The sequence below is a fragment of the Notothenia rossii genome (assembly GCF_949606895.1).
Source record: "Notothenia rossii genome assembly, chromosome: 10".
NCBI classification, from domain to species: domain Eukaryota; kingdom Metazoa; phylum Chordata; class Actinopteri; order Perciformes; family Nototheniidae; genus Notothenia; species Notothenia rossii.
This window is the reverse complement of record NC_136908.1, coordinates 57,670,579-57,696,327: the sequence shown is the minus strand read 5'-3', so window position 1 is coordinate 57,696,327 and position 25,749 is coordinate 57,670,579. Positions and strand designations below refer to the sequence as shown.

Sequence of the window (25,749 nt, the reverse complement as noted above, 5' to 3'; positions counted from 1 at the left end):
CACTCGCGGACCACCTAACTCCACAAATATCAAAAAACACATCGTTTTTCTAGAACAGATTACAAATCGCCTGAAAATGGTACAAACAATTGGCAACATGTGTGGTGAAGGTGTTGGCTATATCATGCAACCGAAAGTGAAACTTAACCTCGCTCCATTGCGGAGATATTCCCACGAGAGTGCGGAAAACATAAATGTATTTATTTATTTCGAATAAGAAATGTTACCAATATACTCACTGACCACTAGGGGGCGCTCACGGGCCACACTTTGAGAAGCACTGATATAGATGGATGTGCATACTGTAGATAGATATAGATTGGTCTACACATGATGTAGATACTGTAGATTGTTGTACATGTAGATATAAATACAGATAGATGGATGTACATCGATAAACTGTAGATATATATAGATAGATGTACATAGAGATAGCGATACATATAAATAGATGAACATGTAAATATAGATATTTAGATGGATGTAAGTGTAGATATAAAGATATAGATGAACACTCATGTAGATATACACCGATAAGGATGGATGTACATATAGATTTATAAATATATAAATATAGATAAAGATAGATGTACATATAGATATGGATAGGTGGAAAGATATGAATAGAACGATACAGATGACTATAGATAGAAATAGAACATATAGATAGCTGGAAAGAGTTAGATAGATATATCGTATTACCTTCATGGCTGTTTCTATGTATTGGCAAGGTGTTTTATAACACAGTGTTAGCTTACCAATCCATGCTGTAAACCAATATTAATAGACTAGTAAGTACCATGCTTTAGTGCTAGCCTATACATAGAACTGTTCTTGCCAAAGACTGTGACTTCAACACTTGACAAAAGGCACAACAAACGGTGAAATGTATTATATTTCAATTTCCAATTCCAAAGACACAATCACTGTTGTACCAGAGTTGAAAAACAGTGACACATAAATCATGTTTAACCTCATTAAGCAGACAGTAGAGTGTATAAACAGAACAGCTACAGGCACAGTTCACTTGCAACAGGCTGTTCATTTCCTGTATACGTTTGATTGTGTTACTGAACGCATTAACAAGTATTTTAGAGTTTTTGATTTCAAAATGTACTTGACAGATCTGTGAAAACATTTGTCATGCCCTCAAACACATGCACACACACATTCACTGGTGGAAAAAAATGACACACTTCAGGTTGAACTAAATCCAAAGAGACAGCAAAAACACTTTCTTCTCCAGACTTATGTTTTATTCATACGTGTGTCTGGGGACCTCGGCTCAGGAAAATGACTTTTTATCCATCCGCACTCGAAAATGTCATCATTTGTTTGGATTCTGTGGAGTTTTGGGGCGATAATTGAAGGGTGGGGTGATGCTTTGTGATCCACATAATCCTACATTTCTGGATCTCCTTAATTTCCTGTTATGGCTCTCTACATCCCCGTCTTTTCTCCAGGAGACATGCTGGACCTGTTGAAGTGGCGAGCGCACCCCGAGAGGATCAACGACAGCCTCTCCAAGCTGAAGGAGATCGATGGCTCGGAGATTGTCAAAGTAGGCGCACGGAAAAAAACGATTCTCTGGGACTGATTTGCTCGCGCTATCCTGGCATTTGTAGTATTGACTGTTTCTGATTTGATTTCAGTTCATTTTTGAAGGTCAGGCTGAGAAGACGTTTGAAAACTGAAGTTCATTTAAAGCTCACTCTCCCTTTTTTTCAGTTTCTACAGGACACCCTGGATACTCTTTTTGGGATTCTGGATGAAAGCTCTCAGAGATATGGACTCAAGGTGTTCGATTCCCTGGTAAGTCATTCACTCATTCCCATAAATTGTCATACTTCCTCTCATAGTGTTTCAGAGAATGATCTGGTGATGTAACGCCACAGAGAAACCAATCTCCCCGCGGTCACGCTGCACTGCAGCGATAGAGTGAGGCCTGTGATCGATCCACTCTCTCTCTGCATCAGTCTCACACTGACGCACATGAACACACTCTCAGCGTGGCGTTATCACTGATAAAAAAGGTCTAGTCAGTTTGTGATTTGGAGATCAATCCAACGAGACGGACATGTGGAGTTATCTTCTGTGGTGGACCAATTCAAGCCACTGTCGAAATGTTTTCAGCTCGGATGTTTTGTCAGTTCAATTTGTATTCTTTCTTTCAAATGTCACATTGTGTCCTGTCCAACATCGTGCTGGAATTACGTGAGGAAGTTAGGGTCCAACTTAGAAATGGGCTTAATCTTTTTTTACGTGTTAAAGTTTTCAAAAATGAAACACAAGCGTTGAGGTGTTACAGTTGACTCTGCACATCAGAATTGTTCTCCCACACACTCCTTCTATAGACCCTTTTTTATCGGCTACCCGCCAGCTAACCAATCAGAGCAGAGTGTTCTCTGGTTTCAGACAGAGGGTGAAAAGAAGTGCTGCAGCACAGGCAGTAGGAGAAAAAGAAAGACCTTTTTGAACATTAAATCATGGAGACATGTCACTGTAGAGGCACAAAATAAAAATATGAGCCTAATTTTTTTAGCTGTCTGTAGCACGTTTCTAACAAAAAAACATCACTTCAAATGATGGTTTTCTAACTTAGATTTATCTTTTAACTAATCACATACAATATTTCTATTTGATGGCATGATAAACACTTCACTTCACGAAGCTATTAAAGCATCTTGTAATACTTGAACAAAAAATAATATGCTATGTCAAAGACTATTTCTCTTTACAATATGTTTTATTTTTCTTTCCAGGTGCATATCATAAACCTCCTCCAGGACAGTAAATTCCAGCACTTCAAACCCGTCATGGACACGTACATCGAGAGCCACTTTGCTGGAGCTCTGTCCTACAGGTATGTGACGTCTCTTCCTCCCAGGATGTGTCTGCGAGTCCATCAATGCTGCCTCTCTGATGCATTGTATTCTAATGACTCGCCGTGTCACATGGGCAGCCTGCGTCAGAGCTGAGATGTAGTCAACACGAGTCTGAATGAAATGCTTATGCTGCCCCCTGGCTGATGAAAGGGGGAAATATATTCCTCCTCATTTCTCCTCCCATATATTCACAACCTGCTGTTCTCACTAATAAGCAATATTCTTTGATTCCAAGTGTCAGACGTTAATTTAATAACACAGCAGTTATTATGGCTATCTAAAGTTATTAATACGGAACCATTCAGTCCTGGAAATCCTCTTATTCAGTAATCTGACATATTTTTCACCAAATTGAAGCCACCCTTTTGAAATATCTCCCCAGATTTAAAGAGTTTTACTTAAGCAGCAACAGATTTGTATTGCTCCTGTCTCTCATTTTAAGATATATTAGCTGTGTCATTTGAATCAGCTGTATTCATGTAAAAAAAACCAGGCAAATGGTTGGAATTTTCTCTGATATTGATGAAAACTTTCTGGGATTAAGGACTATTTTCAAAACACTGCATTGCCTCTTGACTTGCGGTTATTTTTCTGTCACATTTGTCTATAATCATTACATTTCAACTTATTGTTCAGGTCAATCAGTTCTAGTGATTCTTTCTAATAACTATTATCAAAGATTGTTGAAAAAAATTCAAGTTTCAATTGCCACTAACTCCAGAATGAATGCAGTTGCTGACTCCAGTGAAAAAATGTATGTGTGATATACAGTAGCTAGCGAGTGTGTGACTGTGTGTGTGTGTGTGTGTTTGTGTTTCCTCCAGGGACCTGATCAAAGTGCTGAAGTGGTACGTGGACCGCATTGTTGATGCAGAACATCAGGATCACATCCAGCAGGTGCTCAAGGTGAGGTGTCTTCTCGAAAACATGTACACACACGACCAGAGGGATGTTTTCCAAGGACACACACAATCACACACACTCAATCAACTCAGTGTCCAGAAATACACACAGACATTCCCTCTCGCTGCCACTCCTGCTAATTCCTTCCCCTCCATTATCAGTGAATACATTGCTCCACCATGCCTCCCCCCCCCCTTCTTATTCTATTACGCTGCATGCAGTTTTAATCAGCAGAAATGCCGTGCCGCCGGTGTTGGGAATCCACTCCACATTACAGTAATGAGTCATGCAGATATGGCGTCAGAGAAGCCCCCCCCCCCCCCCCCCCGTGTGTCCCATTTATCATTCACAGAACACATCCTGCAGCAGAAGTGAATGGTACCCTGTCATGCAGTAAATAATGGATGAGTGATGCACTGCAGATGTGTCTGTAGGGTCTCCTCGTATCCATACAGTGTCTTTTATCAGACTTTTCTTAGAGCATATCCTGTAGACAGGTTCCATTTCAGAGCAAACATAATAATACGTTTAATTTATAAAGCTCTTTTGTGACACTTTACATACACATTCAATTCAAAATCGGTAAACTTTGAAAGCATATAAAATTCATGTCACTTTTAAAGTACTGAGTTTAATCGTTTTGATAACAGTCGGCTTAAAACGTGTTTTAAAAAAAAATCTATTTAGTTAAAAATAAAACTTTATTCACTAGGGGGACAACTAATTATGTCTTTCGTTTAGGAATGAACTTGTTGATTATTAATTATTAACTAATCTGCAGATTAATCGGTTGATCCCTCGTTCTATACCCTTTTTGAAAATAGTTAAAAATGTCAATTTCTATGTCCTTACATAATGAAAAAAGCTATAGTAAAATATAATATATGGAATTTCTGCTTTTATAGATGACACAAAACATTGACTTGATTATCAAACAAACTTTAACTGAAACACATTAGGGGCAAAATTCAATATCACACCATTCTTTGACCATTTCCTCCACTATTTCTTCACTGCTGATGACCAACAATGTCCCTCTGTCCTGCAGGCCAGCGAGTACATCTTCAAGTACATCATCCAATCTCGCCGGCTCTTCTCATTGGCTACCGGAGGCCAGAATGAGGAGGAGTTCCGAGTCTGCATCCACGAGCTGTTCATGTCCATCCGCTTCTTCCTCTCGCAGGAAAACAAAAGCACCAGTCCGGTCGCACAGACACAGGTGTGTTCAGAACTCATGTCCTCAAGCCCTCTGAAATCCCCCGTACATCTGTTCCTGTCGGGTACTTGCGCACCCCACATTATGTTTCCTGTCTGCTGATACTGCAGTTGTGATGGCTGGGAAATTGTCTGTAATCGAATGTCACGCTGCCACAGGGCCTGGAGTGGGAATAGAAGTTTCTGTGGCAGCTTTTCCATTTCCTCTGGGAGGTCTGCACAGCAGGGCAGCCGCCTTCACTGATTTGCACAAGCCAACCGAAACAAACAAGCTAAACACGCCAAATATAATCCTAATTACACGCCAGGAACAGATGCTTGTGTGGTCTTTGTTAGAGCACACTTGTTGGGAAATACTTGCATTTTCCTCCCTTCAGAACCTGTGTGTTGATCTACTTCCTTTTTAGTTCCTTCTCCATGTTCTCCCACTTCCTTTTCCCTTTTATCTTTTGTTTTGTACTCTCATTTTCCCCTCTTTCTTTACTCCTTGTAATCAATTTAATCCCAGGGTGCTCTCAAACAAAACAAAACCTGCGTCTAAATGTGTGCGTTCATTCCCTAAAGCATGTTAATATTTGATTTCCTTTATTGCCTTGTTGTCGAAGTGCCCTTACCCGGAACATATCTTTTGTTTTAGCATTACGGGGGAAAGTACTTCTCGTCTTTTCAATTACTCCCGTCAGGTTTTCTTTTCACAGCTTTCGTTCGCAGCAATTAAAAGGCTCGACTCAAGAGACTGACAGTCTTGTTTTAAAGCCTCCAGTCACTTTGTAATTATGTCAGCTCACTTAAAGGCCACAGGATTGAGTGCAGCATTAGATATTCAGTTTGTGGCTTCTCCATGCCGCATGAAAAACTCCTCTCCATCCCTCCACTGACTCCTCATCTCCACTAATCGGCATTCTTAACAGGAGTTGTGGCAAAATGCAGGCTATGCTAATGCTAATCCATGCTAATCCGTGACTTGTCGCCACACACAAACAGAAAATCCATCCACGCATAATTTAAGCACCTGAGGTTAGTTTTTGTCGGATTGATTTAAGTTTTTGAGCACAGAGAAATGTTGTTCTATTAATACTGGAAGCTGCTTTTTGCCACAATGACGTCTGATTATTATGAACTGTACTGTGATTGTCATTTGGAGGTTGTGAACTGATAAGGAAAGTTGTTCTGTTTACCATGAACAGAGATTTTTGGGAAACATTTATTGCGTATGACATAATTCTAATGTTCCATATACATCAGGGATGGGCAAATGGCGGCCCGCGGGCCACGTGCGGCCCCAACCTCCTATTTTTGCGGCCCTCAGATTAATTTATAAACAACGTAATTAATAAAAAAAATTTTTTACTTGTAGTACTGATACCGTCCACTAGACTCCTAGTTACGTCGCGAGCTGCGTACATGATTTCAAATACCGCAAAATAATCTGTGACGCATTTGTGTGTATTGTGTTTGTTTCCCGGGGAAACCCTCACAAGAAACACCGGCTGTTGTTATGCCTGCTGTGACGTTATGTTGCCTCTTGTAATTATGCCTTTACAAGCTTAAAAGTAGTATTTATCATCTGAATTTGGCGAAACAAGTTTAATATTCTTAAAACCAAGACTTTGTTTATTTGAAATCAGATGAAAACAAACTGTCACGGACCCTGCCGTGTTACACATCAATTAATAGATTACATAGATAATGATGTAATTCAAACAATAAGACAAGATATACTTTATTAATCCCAAATCGGGAAATGTTTTCATTAGAGCAGCATGTAAAACAAGTATTGCACATAATAAGAAATAAAAAAAATAGTAGAAAATACACAATTATAAAATATAAGCTTCTCAAAATAGAAGATAACACACAAAAAGTGACTGTGAAGATAAAAACAAGTCAACTATCTGACAATAAAACACTATTGAAGGGTTAAATTATAGCTAACACAATACAGCAGGGGTGTCAAACTCAAGGCCCGGGGGCCAAATCAGGTCCGCAACTTCATTTTATGTGGCCCGCAAGAGCTTGCAAATAATATAATACGTTTACATGCCACTTTACAGAAGCACGTTGCCCATAAACTACATGTCCCACAATGCATCTCGTTTTGTGACATGCCACTGAAGAGACTTGCAATTATTTGCCCTGGACTTCTGCTTTCAGACGTAGGCTAGTTTATTACGAAGTTATTATCCTATTCAATAATAATCCAATTCAGAGGCAATAATGTAATATACTACATTATTTTATGTATATTATATATTTATATATGTATATTTATATAGTTACAACCGGCCCTTTGAGTGCAACCATAATGCTAATGTGGCCTGCGATGAAATTGAGTTTGACACCCCTGCAATACAGTATGTGGGATATTATTTACATTTAGTGTGCAAGAATTACATATTAAATCAAATATAAATGTCAAATGTACAGTGTGGACTATGGGGCCCTTTCTTTCTCCATCTGCTCTTTTGTTAACATCTGTGGCAGTGTTTTTATTCTCTTTCCTGGAAGAATGACGGTAAAAAGAAAAACAAAAGGGACATGGTGACTCCCGTCTCTAGATTTTCATTTTTCAATTGTGCAGAGACGGAAGTTGACAGGAAGGAGGAGCGTCAGACTGAGAGCTGCAAACAAGCAATCCCACCGGAGCAGCCTTTAAATTGAATCCGCATAATCCTGTCTCGGCCAGTGATTTATCGATATGTAGCTTTGTTTTTTATCAACAAAACCGCTCTGTATAAACAAACACTTGCATGAATATGGAGAGCATGTCCTGACGGTAGCCTTTTCCTGCGCATTTGATCAGAATCTAAGCATTTCATCCAAAGCCCCTGAGGCGTTTCACATTGAGAAAAGTCATTAAATGTACATTACGCAATCCTGATTCAGTTGCAAATGTATTGAAATGACTGCACACACTATATGAAACATGCATATTCATGTCTTGAAATGCTCTGTCTGTTTAGTATGATTTGTAGTGGCTGTTTCCAGTGATTCCTGTGTAATTATGGATGCATATTGGGTCCAAATGATTGAACATGGCCGTGTGTTCTCCAGGCGGTGTTCCTGAGGACGTTTCCAGCGGTGTACGGCGAGCTGCTGAAGATCTTCACCATGCGGGAGGTGGCGGGCTTCGTCAGGGAGACGCTGGGCAGCCTGCCCACCGCCGTGCACGCTGACTGCCTAGAGGCGGTCAGACTGCAGTGCATCGCCAAGACTGTGGAGAGCCAGCTGTACATCAACCCAGGTGAAGACCTTTACACACAGGCACAGTTTGACATGCATACATAGTCAGAGCTTGTGATTGCAGTGAAAACCCAATTCGGAAAGATGTGGGAACATATTACATAAATGCAACAAAAAGCCTTGCAGGAAAAACACAGAGGGAAACAAAACAAACAAATAAATGTATCTGTAATGCAGACAATAATCAGCCATACAGTGTTTGTCTTGCATCATGCACCAACAGGCTGTTCCATCCACCATCCAGTCCATATTATAATGATCGATGGCTCGCTGTTGTTCTTAATGAAGGCTGATATCACAGTGTGTTTCGTGAATTACATAATTAAACAAATTAACATAAACATACAGTAAGCAGTGTTTCCCACAGAATTTGATTCTATTTGTGGGGGCACAGCACCCTCCCCCCCGGGCAAGAAAAGCCAAAGGCCCCTTAACCTGTTCGGGTGAGATAATACATGCGAGTTCATGGCTACTGTAGACAACGATCTTGTCGCTCTGTGTTGCGTTGTTAATGAGTGAAACACACCGGAGTTGAGGATCCGTGGGGTTTATTCTCCCAAAAATATCATTTACAATTTACAATTCAGGCATTTCGCAGACGCCTTATTCCAAAGAGACTTACAATGATCAATTACAGGGACATTCTCCCTGGAGTAACCGAGGGCTAAGTGCCTTACTCAAGGGCACACTAGTAGTGGTGTTCCAGGAAGTATTTGAACTCGCAACCTTCCGATCATCAGCCCACCTCACTATCCATTAGACTACCAAAAAAAAAATATATATAAAAAAAAAATTAAAATAATAATAATAATAATTTTTTTTTTTTTTATGAGGTCCATTTGTGGCGGACGATATTTAATTGTGGCGGCCCGCCACAAATAAATCAATGTATGGGAAACACTGGTAAGATGTTCAACAAGAGGATACAATAAAATAGAATAAAGATATTTATACAAACATATGAGGTTTAAGTAAAGATGTCCAATTAACGATGACATAGAACGAAATAAAAATAAAAAATTCAAATAGATGTAAGAAGTTAAAGTAAAATGATGGGTGTACTTGCATTGTTCTACAGCATTTAATATATAAAACATATGTATTTTTGAGAGTAATGTGTCATATTTCTTTTTTTTATATATATATAAAAATATTTATATAGATGTATTTTTAAATATAAATATTGTCTTATATATTTGATCCTATTTCCTCTTACTGTGTTTGTGTATGCACTATCATACACCAAGCTAATTCATTTTACTGTATGTGTAAACCTACTAGGCAGTTAACCCTTATTCTGATTTAATAAAGCAAAAGACTGTCAACGTTTCATAGCCACCATGCTCGCAAAGGCTACGTGTAGCAAGAAATCATATAATTGTTACACAATAAATTACGTTTGGATAAATGTAGTTATGTCTGTTGTGCATTTGTGAAGACACAGAAGATTAGTTGGATGAATTAGATGCATTTTTGCCTGTTCACCCCTTATATATCGTTATGTATTTGATGTTTGAAACCTGTGTGTGTGTTGCAGAGTCGCGGTGCATCCTGCTGCCGGTGGTGCTGCGGGTCCTCCAGGCTCACATGCAGGAGCAGAGAGACCTGGTGATATGCGCCCGCATCCTCACCAGCATGCTGTCCCTCATCATCAAGGAGGAGAACGGCTCTTCGGTGAGTAACACAGAGAATCAGAAACCATTTCAATGTCCCACAGCGGAGACATTAATTGCAGACAGTGCTAATCAAATAGGTACAAATCCAAGGTAAAAAATAGGTAGCAGCATTTCCAAAGTAAGTAAGCATACACAAGAAACAGCCAGTCATAACATTTATAAATTGTTAATAAGTATATGTTGCACACAAGCAGTGTTGTTGCATAAAAGTCAAGGAATGGTAGGGACATCTTAGGAAATGCTCAGTTAAAGCAGAATGAAGGAATGACATATTAATGAAAACTCAGTTATTTTTTGGGTGATAGGGATAGTTAAATCGTTTTTTTTTTAAAATAGCTATGCGTCTAAGGAAGTTGTTTGGCCTATCATCTTGTCTATAGCGCGTAATACCTCATATTCATGTGTCTAGAAGGTTATTGTGAAATGTGTGTGATTTGACAGGGCTTATGTATGTGTAGATGTCTCCTGTAGACATCTAAACACATACATAAACCCTGTGTAGACAAAGGTAACTACCACCATACTATAACTGGAAAATAACTTTAAAGGTAGTCAAAACTAGAGGAAATAGTCTGACAGCAATTTTCTCACCAATACATTGCAGGAGCAGATTGCCTTGTTATGTATACAGTCAATTAGTCTCTGTAGCAAGGACATTGGAAGCCATGCAGTTCAGTAATGAGACCCATCCATTTAGCAATGGGCATTGTAGGAATGGCAGTCACTTTGGGCTGTGTGTGTTTGTCTGGAATGTGCACTGTTTGTGCCAGAGGGGCAGCTAGTGGCCCGGTAGTCCACACACACACACACGCACACGCACACACACACACACACACACACGCACACGCACACTTACACGCACACACTCAGACTGGCACCACATCTAAAGGGAAGTGACAGCAGTGGCAGCCAATGTGCCAGTCTGAAGCTCCTTCTCATTATCGCTCCAGCCAAGACCTGTCTGTCTTGTCAGGGGGGGAGACTAGAGGGACACACACACACAGACAGGCAGACAAACACACACACACACACACACACACACACACACACACACACACACACACACACACACACACACACACACACACACACACACACACACACACACACACACACACACACACACACACACACACACACACAACTGTCTGCCTCTCCTTTGTATTCCATCTTCTTTTATTCCTCACCATTTTCCTTTTTCTCTATGATTTTCTAGCTTTCAGATTTCTTATAAGTCCCCACACTTAGTTGTTTAAGCCTCATTAAAACTGCCATTAAAGTAAGATCACAGCAATCCAAATGAATGAACTTTAAGGGAACAGTTATGTCACTTGGAGAGAGCATTGTCCCTATTTGAAGGATCACCGTGACATTTCAGGTTTTCCTTTGCCTCTGAAGAGTATCCTTAATTTAATGCCTGTTATTCATGCTTTTGGTCCTTTGTGCAGGAGCCGGTGGTCTCAGAAGAGGTGGAGCTGATTGTGGAAAGCCTGCTGGGAGATTTGATGAGAACCATTCTGGAAATAAGCAACCGGCCCCAGCCTGCCGGCCCCACCATGAGACTGCAGTTCCAGGATGTCACTGTATGTGTGTTTTACCGTGTACAGCACAATGTGTGTGATTGCTAATACTAATTGTTTTGGGACTGGACAAAATGTGCAGGAGTAATTATATAATCTGACATTAACAGCAATAATTCACAGCACAAAGGGGGAATAATGAAGAGGGAAATAATGAGATTATCCTTGTGTGATGACGGAGACTCAAGGAGGGGGTTATTCTTTAAAAATAGAGCTCTGCTAATGTTGTAAATTCTTACCAGTTACCAATAAATGTCCTATGGGATTAATAACACCAGGTTTCATCGCCTTAACCGTTGTTACAATACAATAGCACAATTCATTTCAGTAATTTATAGCAGCCTTGAGGATTATGGTGGTTATTTCAGAGCATTCAAATGTATTTCTCTTCCTCTGTCCTCATGCTCGATGCTGTCAGGGGGAGTTTGTGGCGTGTTTGTTGGCCCTTCTGCGACAGATGAGTGACAGACACTACCAGCAGCTGCTGCAGGCTTTCAGCAGCAAAGACAACCTGAGGGTAAGACCCCTGCCCCCCAATAACATCGGATTGTCCCAGCTTCTCTTCCCCTTCCTCTCAGACCATACCCATATCTTGGTTCTGATTTAGCCTCATTGGTTTATATTGTGTTCTTTCTTAGCCAATGTGTGTTTTGACACTTTTACATTCTGCGGAAAGGAAAAGCAGAACTGTTGTCTTCTGTATTTTAGCTTTAATTTTGCCCAAATACCTCGATGCTGATATTGTTACAAAATGCAAATAAAAAATGTTAATGAGGCACAATGAGATAGCGTTTATTTTTACGTAAAAAGCATTTGTTTCATGAGCATTAATGTAAACATCTTGCAGTAGAAGTATGCACCTGATATTGAGCATAACATATCCCTTTTAAGTACACGACATGGTCACCGTGGTTAATATGTTACACACATTTCAAACCTCTACCCCTTTGAATACAAATATGTGATGCGAAATAATGCTCAAAACATATCGTTTACTGTAAGTACCGTTGAGCAAGACGTAGACTAGAGGCTGCTTTAAGATACTGTACACGCTTAGAATTAATTTGGCAAGCCTGATATTGATTTGAGTTTTCAATGTGTGTGTTTTTCTGTCTTGTGTTGCAGGATTTCCTCCTTCAGATCTTCACAGTCTTCAGGATCCTGATCCGACCAGAAATGTTTCCCAAAGACTGGACCGTCATGCGGTTGGTCACCAACAAGTAAGACCACACACACATCAATGTCCACGCATAGACACAGATCCGTGGAAAGTGTGTGTAGAGCCGTGGACAGTGTGTCTCTTTTAAAAGGGAAACTGCCTTCATGTATCCAAAGAGACATGCTTTTACATTTCAGCAGGTGGAGGTACAGAGACAGGTACTATTGCACCAAACTGATAACATCTAGACAGTTTCAATTGTCAAAAGCAGGGGATTTTTTAAGTAGTGCTCTTACTTTAAATACAATTTAATTTGATATTTGAAAGGGCCTTTTAAATGTTAATAGTTCATGGTGATGCATTTTCCTGGAAGCGAATAACCTCCTTCTCCTCGTTGTCTCTTTCTCTCGCTCTTTCAGTGTCATCATCACAACCGTTCTCTACCTTTCTGACGCTCTGAGGAAGAACTTCCTCAACGACAAGTTTGACTACAAGGTGTGTGTGTGTGTGTGTGTGTGTGTGTGTGTGTGTGTGTGTGTGTGTGTGTGTGTGTGTGTGTGTGTGTGTGTGTGTGTGTGTGTGTGTGTGTGTGTGTGTGTGTGTGTGTGTGTGTGTGTGTAATGCTACTGTGTTACAAAGCTTCCACATCCACACCCATTCAGCTTATATCTTATGATGCCATTGTTTTATTATTATGTTTTGTTTCTTGTTATTTCAGGTTTGGGACTCGTACTTCTACCTGTCAGTAATATTTATTAACCAGCCCTGTCTCCAGCTGGAGTCCTTCTCCCCCTCCAAGAGGAAGAAGATTCTGGAAAAGTAAGTTTTGATTTCTCTATCCTGCTCCCATTCTCTGAACAAATTCCACACACACACACACACACACACACACACATACACACACACACACACACACACACACACACACACACACACACACACACACACACACATTCTTTATAATGACGTTACATGCTGTTCTCGCTGCTTCTCCATGTATTTGCCTGCAGCGAGTACATACTTCTAACCTTTCTGCGTTATGGTGCAGGTATGGAGACATGAGGGTGATGATGGGCTGTGAGATCTTCAGCATGTGGCAGAATTTAGGTAAGATGATGATTCAGTACAATTCTAAGTTGATTCCTAAAAAACATTCTATAAAAAGAGAAAATAGTATACAATTTAACTCGGTATGAGTGACGCTAATGATGTACTGCAAAAGCAACTGTCGGTCTTTCATCGCAGCAGAAAGTATATCTTACAGTCACTTAAAAACATGTCCTTGTGACTCACCACCATCAGAGAAAGTAGAGACAAAAACATTCTGTATTATTTCTCCGTTCTTGAGATGATGGGAAGCAAAAACGCTCTCAGCCTTCTTTCTTCATGCCAACAAGTATTTGTTGCCATGGTAACCAGCTGAGTGCTGACAACCTTTTGTTCAGCAGATGGATCTGTCCAATTTTGAGTTTTCATGATTTTTCATTTTAGTGTGTTTTTGTCAAATTTGAAAAAAGTCACTTTGTTTTAGTTTGATTTGATGTCAATAAAAACAATAATGGATTTTAAGTAACCCAGACGCTGATTAACATTCATTTTGATAGAGTGCAGTGCACTTAAGCCACATTATGGTAGCTGCTTGTAGTTGTTGACATTTTTCGAACAGAAGTAGAAAGCTTTCCAGAGTTGGCTAAATTGCCTCTGAAGTAAACAGTGTGCTGTGTTCAGGGATAAAGGGAGAGCTTAACCTCCGTGTGGCCCTCCGTCTCTCCTCCAGGGGAACACAAGCTGAACTTCATCCCCGCCATGATTGGTCCGTTCCTGGAGGTGACGCTGGTGCCTCAGCCTGATCTGAGGAATGTCATGATCCCCATCTTCCACGACATGATGGACTGGGAGCAGAGACGCAGCGGCAATTTCAAACAGGTACAGAAGTTAAAAGTGGATGATCTTTCCTGAAGCTCGTATACAAAAGCAAGTTTTACCCCTCACACGCATAGCTCATTGGAAACTTCTCTCTATCATAAGCGAGTGAAAGTCACCATAAGGACCATGCAGGAAAATACACAGAGATCATATATGCCAGATTTTTAGCTAATTTCAATCTGAAGTCTCTCGGCAGGCATTTACGTAAACCCCAACAAACACTTAAAACATGACATCCATGAAAGATTAAGTCGTGAAAATGTAAATGTCTATTACTTTTACTCTGACACGTGACTGACTTTGACATGAAGTGATTTGATTGACTACACACTGTTCAGTTTTTTGCTCTAACGCACCCATGCTCCTTTTGAGATTAACATTTTTTTTTTTTTACACACAGGTGGAGGCCAAGCTGATCGACAAGCTGGACAGTTTGATGTCTGAGGGCAAAGGAGACGAGACGTACAGGGAGCTCTTCAACAGCATGTGAGTCAGAGAGAGGAACAGCTATAGACACAGCTAATCAGAGGATTAGGAGACATGTATACTTCCATTTGTCTACCTTGGTTTTTTAAAGAAAGAGGGATTTAGTCAGTGTTTAATGTTCCCGTAGAGTCAGTGGTGGGAGAAGTATTAAGGTTCTAAATCAAGTAGCAACAAATGGAAGTACCTGAGTAAAATACAAAGACTTCCAAATTGTACTTAAGGACAGTGAGTAACTGACAGCGATCTTAACTGTAAAATTACAGTTAAGGCGCAAACAGAGGGTCCATTTTAAAATACCAGGACACTTCCTCGAACTAGAACAGCTGTTTATTGACTCCAGTGGCCAACATGATAAAGCCCACACAAGGCTTCATCAAACAGGAAGCTTTAACTCCGGCTTGTTAGCCTTATCTGTATTCCACTTTGGAAATGAGCCTCTAACCCAAACAGCCAAAGTGCACCGATAACAGAATTAATGCTCAGCTAATGCTCCTTTATCTGGATGTACTCTTACGTGTGTTAAGCTGTTAGATTGATACCAGAGCTATGGAGGATACAGTCTGCACAAAAAAAAAAAAAAAAGGAAAGTAAATAAGAAGCAGGAAATATTATAAAGGTATCATAAATCAGGGACAAATTAAAACAGGCATATTTATTTATGGCCATTTTATTTGTATTATTAACAAATCCCAACATTTTATTTTTTATGTCATCGTTGGTGTCATTTATTCCTTAATTGATCAATTTCTGTATTTCTTATGTATTTATTTGTGTGTATTTCTTTATTTTGGCAGCTGGTTATCCTCCATATTCATTGTTTATCAAATCTTATATATTTTTTTACTTTTAAAAAAAATGTTTGTGTGTCTGTATTTATTTATTTTGGCAGCTTTTGTCTTCCATATAGCAACATTTTTTTTTTTTAAGTTTCACATTTATTTTCTTTCGGTGTCATGAAAGCAGAATATATTGATGAGTAAAGTTTAGGCAGTGGTTAGTTATTCATTTCCATAACTGTTTCTAATGAATACATTGATAATTGAATAATAATGAGATGTAAGTGATGAGTATCCACCTTCATCTTCACTCACACCTCCGCCGTGGCCACTCCACTCTGTCCTTGTCTCTCCAAGTTTGCACTCCTGCATGCTTTGTGTATGTGTCACGCTTCTGTGTGTGTGTTAGTGTGTGTGTGTGTCTGCCTCTTCATATTTTGATGTCCTCCTCCACATTTCCACTGAGCTTTCCAAAACATAGTACATTAAATGAAGCCATTCTTTCCAATTCACCTACCTCTTCTACTCTCATATTGATGTGGATCTTAGTGTGATAATGATAATGTTTTAAATATTCATCCACCGTCCCTTTGTCTATCATAGTCAATCATTCTATTCGCCACCATTTGTACATGTGAGCCATTGCAGAGAATAGTCTAACATCACTGCATAGGATTAAAACTACATAAATAATTTATAATGTGCAATATGATATAATTATTAAACTGCCTGTACATAATTCAACATGAATGCAAGTTAGTTTTATGCTAATGCACACCTTCTTTTATTCTCCTTTCCTAATTGATATATTGTTTTGATTACATTTTTCTTTCCTCCTACTAAATCCACTAACCCCTTAATTTTACCCGTGTGAGTGTGTGCTGATATTAATCATATTAATATTAATTTATTCCGCCTATGCTTCCCGCCTGGAGTAGAATTCCTCTGTTTGGTCCGTACCCTAGGTAAGACGCTCTCCTCTTTGTTCTCTCTGTGTTCGTGTGTGAGGGGGAACAGCGGGAAGGGTGTACATTTTTCCAAAAATATATATATTCTAGCAATTCTATTCAAATCTATAGCTGGTGAAACAGCTATATGACTTTCTGTGAGGCCCAAAAGCATAGGTGCGATTGACTTTGCTTCGCCTCCTTTTCTTTTGCAGTAATTTATTCTTCCTTTTCCCTTCAGTCACCTTTCCGTTCCCATTTGCTCTCCTTTATCCCTTGTCTCTTTTAATCTGGACATCTCTCGATCTTGTCCTGCAGCCTTCTGAAGAAGATTGAGAGGGAGACCTGGAGGGAGAGCGGCATCTCTCTGATCGCCACCGTCACTCGCCTAATGGAGAGATTGCTGGACTATAGGTGAGGAGTGCACTCTGACTATATCAGGAACAAGTCCATTTGAATTTCGTTTGTCTCATATGTTGCAATGTGTCCATCACAGGGATTGTATGAAGCTGGGAGAAGTGGATGGTAAAAAGATCGGATGCACAGTCAGTTTACTGGTGAGTAGATGTGGTTGTTTTTGGCTTGTATAAAACCAGATTTCTAACAAAATCATCAATTGACTGCATCCTCTTGGGAGCCAGGCTAGTTGTTTTTATGCTAAGCTAACCCTCTCAAGGCTGAAGCTTCATATCTTCCAAACACACGTAATAGTAGATACCAATCTAATGTAACTCTTCGGGACAAGGAGATACTGTAAAGTGCATTTCCCATAATATCAAACAATTTCTTTATTATTTGCATTAAGTTCAAGACTTTCATAGCTTGACATAGTGTTGGAGCAGTGTAGTTGTTAACCTGATTAATTGAACTTCTACTATTGATCAAATATTGGATATCTATACTAGTGAGTTTCTCAAATTAATTGTGGTAAAAAAAACATCATATATTTTTCCTCCAGGACACTGATATGACAAAACTTTATTCTATTATATTTCCATTGTATAGCCCTTTTTTCTGCCATCTGTCAGAGCACCTGGGTGTGTGGGCAGATTGAATGAAAGTCACTGTAGCAGGAATACATTTTTGCATTTCTACTATGGAACAATTTGCATATGCTTCTCTTTCTCTTATGCCATTCCTTTTGTCTTTAATCATCCCTGAACCACCCGCTGCTGCTGCTGCCAGAACTTCTACAAAACTGAGCTGAACAAAGAGGAGATGTACATCCGCTACATCCACAAACTGTACGACCTGCACTTTAAAGCACAAAACTACACCGGTACGTGAGCGTGTGGGTGTTTGCATATGTGGGAGATTCTGGTTTTCAACAAATCATCATAAATCCTGACTGTGTGTGTGTGTGTGTGTGTGTGTGTGTGTGTGTGTGTGTGTGTGTGTGTGTGTGTGTGTGTGTGTGTGTGTGTGTGTGTGTGTGTGTGTGTGTGTGTGTGTGTGTGTGTGTGTGTGTGTGTGTGTGTGTGTGTGTGTGTGTGTGTGTGTGTGTGTGTGTGTGTGTGTGTGTGTGTGTGTGTGTGTGTGTGTGTGTGTGTGTGTCACAGAGGCATCGTACACCCTGCTGCTGTACGATGAGTTACTGGAGTGGTCAGACAGGCCGCTACGAGAGTTCCTGAACTACCCCATGCAGAGCGAGTGGCAGAGAAAGGAGTACCTGCACCTCACCATCGTCCAGAACTTCGACAGGGGGAAGGTGAGCGACACATCAAATATTTTTCACAAACTCTACTTTGTTCAGTTAATCAAACATTTCAGTATTTGTGGGACAGTTTAGCACTACTTCTTTCATGTAGATGGATAGATAGGTAGGTAGGTAGTTGGATGGATGGGTAGGTAGGTAGGTAGTTGGATGGATGGATGGATGCGTAGGTAGGTAGGTAGGTAGGTAGGTGGGTGGGTGGGTGGGTGGGTGGGTGGATGGATGGGTAGGTAGGTAGGTAGATGGATGGATGGATGGATGGATAGGTAGGTAGGTAGGTATATGGGTGGGTGGATGGATGGATGGGTGGATGGATGGATAGGTGGGTGGGTGGATGGATGGATGGATAGGTGGGTGGGTGGATGGATGGATGGATGGATGGATGGATAGGTGGGTGGATGGATGGATGGATGGATGGATGGATAGGTAGGTGGGTGGGTGGGTGGATGGATGGATGGATGGATAGGTGGGTGGATGGATGGATGGATGGATAGGTAGGTAGGTAGATGGATGGATGGATGGATAGGTGGGTGGGTGGATGGATGGATGGATGGATGGATAGGTAGGTGGGTGGGTGGGTGGGTGGATGGATGGATGGATGGATATGTAGGTAGGTAGGTAGGTAGGTAGGTGGGTGGGTAGATGGATGGATATGTAGGTAGGTAGGTGGGTGGGTAGATGGATGGATAGGTAGGTAGGTGGATGGATGGATGGATGGATGGATGGATGGATGGATGGATAGATAGATAGCTACTTTATTGATCCCACTTTGGGAAATGTTTGCATTGTAGCAGCATAAAAAACACAAGGCAATGTACATAAGAGAAATTAAGGCAAAATAAATAAACAGTCCAACATATTTCAGAAATAATAAAATAAAATAGCATTAAAAAGAAAGAATTAAAGAATAAAAAAAAAAAATACATATATAAATGTGGAAAATATACATTATTACATTCAACAACTGTGGGTAAAGCATGATTTGTATTTTTTATGCAGCAGCTCAAAATGAACAGACTTTAGCTGATTCCGAATTCAGCAGCATTTAAGGAAGTAGCTCACATGCTAAGGAAGTCCATTACTTCCCGTCTTCCCCCCCCCGCTGTTACTGATGGTATCTCTTTATCCTAACTGCATTTGCTACTGTTCTGCACTGTCAGAGAGAAGCAGCGTTGTAGAGTCCCTTTAAGCTTTCACACACACACACTCCAACAGAAAGAAAACTTCAGCATCCCTGATGAAATAACACAGCGGCGCCGCAGAATCGTTAAAGCCGCTCCCCTCGTTACTCATAGTCCAATTTCCCTTCACATTCACGAGCTGTGCCATCTGCCACCGCGCGGGGATCTGAAGGCAGCAGGAAAGGAAAGCTTTTATTTTAATTAGCAAGATGGCTGTGTGTACCTGCATGAAGAGTATAGATCAGACTCTTTGTTGACTCGATAGTGCCATCCAGTGGGGGAAATGCAGCTGGGCAGATCACGCCTTCTATTCATATTTACTAATCCAAATCAGACGGAAAGGCATGAGCTTTTTTGATGGTTTTAATATTTGCTATATTTTCAGTGTTGGGAGAACGGCATCATCCTGTGCAGAGAACTGGCTGACCAATACGAGAGTTACTATGACTACAGGAACCTGAGCAAGATGAGGGTAAGTTGTCCTAAAAAATGATTGATGCTTTGCCTTGTGAAGATGGAGTCTTAGGAAACACGTTTAGTTTTATTCCTATAATGCACCTGCTATTTAATATGCTTTAGAATGAATATGCTGTACGTTGTTTTTTGTGGTTAAGGTCTGTTTGGTGTTTTTTTTTTTTTTATATTGTTGACCCTGGTAGTCTCTTTCACTCCCTTTATTGTACATGTGAGGGTCTATGTATGTGTGCTTGCTGTGTTTGACAATGTCACAAATAAATCATATATATATATATATATATATATATAAAAAAGAGATAATCCCAATCCAAGGTTGTGTGAATTCACCTGGAGAATATGGAAGGTGAAACAAAAATAACTTCACCTCAGTAATTATTTCTGAACACATGGGGCACTTTTTGTTTTTTTAAATATCATGTACGAAATGGCATCGATTATTGTACACTATAATGAAATAAAAAGACTTGTAAAAAAAAAAAAATATCATGTACAAATAAAAGTATTTACATGTGTGCTAAGAAAAGACAAATGACTGCTTTCATCAATATAACAAATCCTCACTGTTGGTTATATTGTCCTTTTCTTCTTTTCAGATGATGGAAGCCTCTCTCTATGATAAGATCATGGACCAGCAGAGATTAGAGCCTGAATTCTTCAGAGTGGGTTTCTACGGAAAGAAGTTTCCTTTCTTCTTACGGGTAAAGACATCTCTATATTCCCTCTTTGTCAAGGGCAATTTAAATAGACTGATACTCTCCAAAGTAAAAAAAAATAGACCTGCAAGAAGAATGAACTTTCTCTTACATAAGACTCCTTCAGTGTGAGGTGACATTCAGCTACTCTTATTCAATGCTATTTAATGATGTAACAGGCCGCCGTGGATTTTGCATTCAGGAGATGTAGTTACAACATGCGTCCACTAGATGTCAGTCTAACCCCACGCTCTCCTCCGTTCTACTCCCCCCTCTGCAGAATAAGGAGTTTGTGTGCCGCGGCCATGACTACGAGAGGCTGGAGGCTTTTCAGCAGCGGATGCTCAACGAGTTCCCGCACGCCATCGCCATGCAGCACGTCAACCAGCCGGACCAGACCATATACCAGGCCGACGCTCAGTGTATCCTTGCAATAAAAACAAGCACATGAAGGAATTGGATGATAATAAAAACAGCAGAAGATATATAGACACTATCAAACAATCAGCTTTGTGTTTACATCCACATAATTACCTGTAATGAGGCACTTGCTTGCTTTCACGCACCATGCCTCCTTCTAGCTATTTGGTGTATTTATCAAAGGCTCTTTCACAGGAACACACATACTGTTCTGCTTATTACAACTAACATACCGAATCTCAATGGAAAAATAAGCACTATGGTCTCCTCCCTTCCTGTAGTGTGGGTTTCTGTGCATTTCAATGGTCTGCAAAGGCTATAATCCCTGTGGTCTGTCTCTCAGGCTAAATACTGGCAGACAACCTTCTGATTTGTGGCAGTCTTTGGAAAGTTAAGATACTACTAAGGGATTGTCATCTTCATTTACAGTTCATAGTCTCCTTAAATAATGCTCACATAAATCAAATGTATGCTCTTTTAATGAAGAGGCTTCAAATATGACTTTTAGTAGGATTGTGACATTTATAAAGCATTGATTTTCATACATAACCCTTGTGATACAAATAACTACTATTATGAAAGGCACAATAGCAAGTTAATTATACATGTCTTTTAAATTCACATCAACCGTTTATTGTATCTTTATAGGTTTCATTTTGGCAGTGTGGCTATGCTAATGTGAACATATAGGAAAAATATGAATATATGTGCGCAGTGTTTGAAAAATAGGACTTCTGCTCACAAGTTTTTATATTCCACTTCATTTTGTGTCTTACAACCAAATCTTACATAAATCAAGTCAGCACGGCGTTGAAATGTAAAATATGGGAGCCTTTTTAATTATTCAAGCTGACGTATGGGACAACTGTTGGCCTATATAGAGCGGTAGGGAGGCATAATGTCAAAATTACTCTAGAGAGCAGCTCTAAAGAAAAGGAAAGCAGATGGATGACATGTTAAATATGCTCTGTATGTGGCTGTTGTTATGTATGCATGTGTTGTGTTTGCTTGTATGTGCTCCCCTTACTGAGAGGGACAGGGCACTTCTGAATGAATTAGCACACCGCTGCGTTATTTGCACATAACGCTAATTAATAGAGTCTCTCTCAGATTGCTCCGCCATCTGTATATCCTTGTTGCAAACACTCATGCATATGAATGTATGTACAATAGCTGTCCAAATTAACTTCTCTCGAGTCGAGACGCTGGGGGTGAGCCAGAGAAAAAACACTTCATATCCTTCTACACACAAGACACACACTGAATATTTACTTTTACTTCAGGGGAGATAAAACACATACAACTGTGGTGTTGGAATGAAGAAATGCATGACCAACTGGCAAGATATATCTGAAGGATAATTAATTTATTATAACATCTCAGCTTACAGCTTATCTTAAAGAGGACATATTGTGCTCAGGTTCGTATTTGTATTTTTATTCACCTCTACTGTGGCGTGTCTCCTTGCTTTAATGTTCAAAAAGCTCTTTATTGTTCTCATACTGCCTGTGCTTCAGCACCTCTTTTCACCCTCTGTCTGAAACCAGAGCCCAGTCTGCTCTGATTGGTTAGCTGGCAGACTCTGTTGTGATTGGTCAACTGCTTAGAAATGTCCCGCCCCTGGAGAAAGTGGTCTCAAAACTGTTTTCAGATAAATAGCAAGCGCTGACAGCCCTAGTTTTTTTTCATGTGTTCTAATTATGTACATCCTTGACAGGTTATTGTGACTCTTTGTAAAGACAAGTGTCTCTAAAAAGAAAAACTCTCGGAGAAATGAACTTATCTTAAAGAAGCATACTTCCCCATAAAACTCACGTCTGTGTTCGTCCTCTGTGTGAGAGCGTCTGCCATTTCCCATGTTCTTTTCAGGTCACTGAAGACTTCTTGTTAGTTTGGATCCACAGTGCTTTCCCATGTCACTCTCTCCTGCTTTTCCTTAACTTCCGGTGCTGGCAGACCTGCAGATCTACGCCGTAACCCCCATCCCCGAGACTCAGGACGTGCTGCAGAGAGACGGAGTGCCTGACAACATCAAAAGCTTCTACAAGTTCAATCACATCTGGAGGTTCAGATATGACCGGCCTTTTCACAAGGGCACCAAAGACAAGGAGAATGAGTTCAAGGTACGGGGGGGGGGGGGGGGGGACATTGATGAGGAAGATAGGCAGCTGCTGTCACATGAAGCACGAAGAATGCACCACACACACTGTGATGCAACATTTATCTGCATTGACTTTACTTCTATCCCTTTTTCACAAAGGAGCTTTTAGATAATGCACTTTAACAGCTGTTGGAATAGCTGCACAAAATGTGATATGGGATACAGCAAGAATATATTTCTTACTTTGAAATGATACATTCTTGATCATTAGCATTTTTCCACCGCAGCCCCATGTGAAAAAGCTTCATCTTCTTCCTTCTCCACCGTGCTCATCGATCATAGGCTTGTGTAGGTAATGATGGTTTGAACCTTTGCCCAGGTATTAGTATGTGTGTAGCGCATGTTTTATTCATCGTGACTCCGGTATCTGTAATTATGCTCGGGTACTAGTCAGAGCCGCACAAATTAAGTCTATACAGCCCACTTCAGTCTCGCACATGCAAACCCACGCAGCTGCACACACTTTAAACACCATAAAGACCCTGTCACAGTTTAAGGCTCATACATATTTAATATTAACACACACATACACACACACACGCTCATTTCATCTCAGTTCCATCAAAGCTATTTGGCCAAATGTAATCACGATATCACATTTCCATCAGGGCTGCTTATCTCTGGCTCTCAGGTGGGAATAATATGTATGATCAACTTTTGCAGCAGGCAGGAAATGAAGTCGTCACAAAACTTATTTCTTTACAAAATTCAACACAAAAGTTACCAACTGCAGAAAAAAGTTGTTTGCACAAAGGTCAAGACTTTATATTCAACAGCTTTTCCTTTGAACTTCCTGCGCTCAAACTTTTTTATATCCGAGAGGTTTTCAGGTGGGTTTTTTGGTCTTAAAAAGCAGAAAATCAATAAAGGTCAGCTCGGTTGTGTAGTGAGTCGGAAGACCCTTCTTCAACCTGAGGACACGGGATCGATAAGGCTGTCAGCGCTCATCTGCTCTGCTGGAGAGTCCTTGAGCAAGACACCAAGCTCTGAACTAAGCTTAAATAAGTTAGCTTAGCGCTTATTAGCAAACGTCAGCATGCTAAACTAACATTTGAACGTATACTTCTGAACTTCAGCACGGTCAGCATGTTTGCGTGCTGGTGTTAGCATTTCGCTCAAAGCACTGCTGTGCCTGAATACATCCTCAGTGAGAATCAAACCATTTAGTTTGACCTTGTCTTTTGACCTTGATAACTTTTTTTTTTTTTAAATCAAGACTAAAAAAAACGTTCTTTTTACCAATGCTCTTCCAGAGGTCTCCTATTTTTTTTTTTTTCATACTTTTGTACCGCTTGCTTTTGGGAGTTTATCTCTTCCATCTGTTTTTTTAATTAAAAAGTCATTGCATTTCTAGCATTGAATAATCCTGCATTGAAATTTAATGTGTGGGATTGTTTTGCCTCTGAACTTAATTATTGAAGTTTTCAAAAACTCATTTTCACATGTTCCCAAATGTTCAGAACATTTTGAATCAAAACTTTAAAGACGTGTCTCAAGAAGGCTAATAAAAGTCTAAAGCTAGGGTAAGTTCGTCTTAAAAAATGTAATTAAATAGCTAACTATAATTCCAATTATATAACTACAAAGCAGACAAAGTACCATAGCGTGACTCTTGCATGCTAACAGTCTGCAGTGAATGCTAGAGTTACTGTAGTTTACGTGCTGTCAGTATAACCTTGTGGGATTCTGGCACATTGACAAGCGTGCTGGCTGACAGGGTAAGTGGTTGGACATGAACGATGAGAGGATATATAAGATATGACACCTGACCTACCCCTTCAAGTGGTTGTTTGGCAGTAGTCGTACACATGCATGTTTTCCTCAAACTATGCATCTGTAAGTAAATCGTGCCAGAGAAGGAGTGGTAGTAGCTTTTTTTTTAAAAAGTGTGTTTCAGCTAACACTCACAGGTTCATTGTGTGTTTGTGCAGAGCCTGTGGGTGGAGAGGACGACCCTGACTCTGGTGCAGAGTCTTCCTGGCATCTCCCGCTGGTTTGAAGTGGAGAAGAGAGAGCTGGTGAGTGTGTCCACCTCTGATGGAATAACCATAAAGACATTACTGCAACACACATCTCACACAAGGGCTAATACTCTCTTTCAGGCAGCAATTCAAAGGACCACCAGGCAATAGGTGCAAATATTGATTCAAGTTGTTTCATTGAACAACAATAATGGCCTGAATCATGACTCTGGGGCTATTGGACACATTAAATGTCTTCCATTGGATATATGTGTTGTTGTGCTTAAACTGTAATCGTATTGCTTTGATTGCCAACATCCAATTTTTTTAATAGATTTTTATATTGG

The 25,749-nt window shown here is 40.1% G+C and overlaps 1 protein-coding gene across 10 annotated transcripts in view; it reads left to right on the top strand.

Annotated features, from left to right (window-relative positions):
* dock4b (dedicator of cytokinesis 4b) overlaps positions 1-25,749 on the top strand; it is a 118,251-nt gene that overhangs the window by 68,771 nt on the left and 23,731 nt on the right. For 7 of the 10 annotated variants that reach the window (XM_079656391.1, XM_079656393.1, XM_079656392.1 and 4 more), the window contains exons 18-42: positions 1,464-1,561; positions 1,729-1,812; positions 2,763-2,863; positions 3,710-3,791; positions 4,837-5,007; positions 8,058-8,247; positions 9,784-9,920; positions 11,371-11,505; positions 11,921-12,019; positions 12,628-12,722; positions 13,081-13,156; positions 13,380-13,480; positions 13,710-13,768; positions 14,439-14,587; positions 14,988-15,073; positions 16,788-16,814; positions 17,115-17,210; positions 17,293-17,353; positions 17,982-18,075; positions 18,356-18,504; positions 20,077-20,163; positions 20,762-20,866; positions 21,141-21,282; positions 23,237-23,403; positions 25,373-25,459. In XM_079656391.1, the coding sequence (XP_079512517.1) occupies positions 1,464-1,561; positions 1,729-1,812; positions 2,763-2,863; positions 3,710-3,791; positions 4,837-5,007; positions 8,058-8,247; positions 9,784-9,920; positions 11,371-11,505; positions 11,921-12,019; positions 12,628-12,722; positions 13,081-13,156; positions 13,380-13,480; positions 13,710-13,768; positions 14,439-14,587; positions 14,988-15,073; positions 16,788-16,814; positions 17,115-17,210; positions 17,293-17,353; positions 17,982-18,075; positions 18,356-18,504; positions 20,077-20,163; positions 20,762-20,866; positions 21,141-21,282; positions 23,237-23,403; positions 25,373-25,459 (2,678 nt within the window). The remainder of the gene's footprint in view (positions 1-1,463; positions 1,562-1,728; positions 1,813-2,762; positions 2,864-3,709; positions 3,792-4,836; positions 5,008-8,057; positions 8,248-9,783; positions 9,921-11,370; positions 11,506-11,920; positions 12,020-12,627; positions 12,723-13,080; positions 13,157-13,379; positions 13,481-13,709; positions 13,769-14,438; positions 14,588-14,987; positions 15,074-16,787; positions 16,815-17,114; positions 17,211-17,292; positions 17,354-17,981; positions 18,076-18,355; positions 18,505-20,076; positions 20,164-20,761; positions 20,867-21,140; positions 21,283-23,236; positions 23,404-25,372; positions 25,460-25,749) is intronic. The other 3 variants (XM_079656396.1, XM_079656395.1, XM_079656394.1) reach the window with 1 other exon arrangement.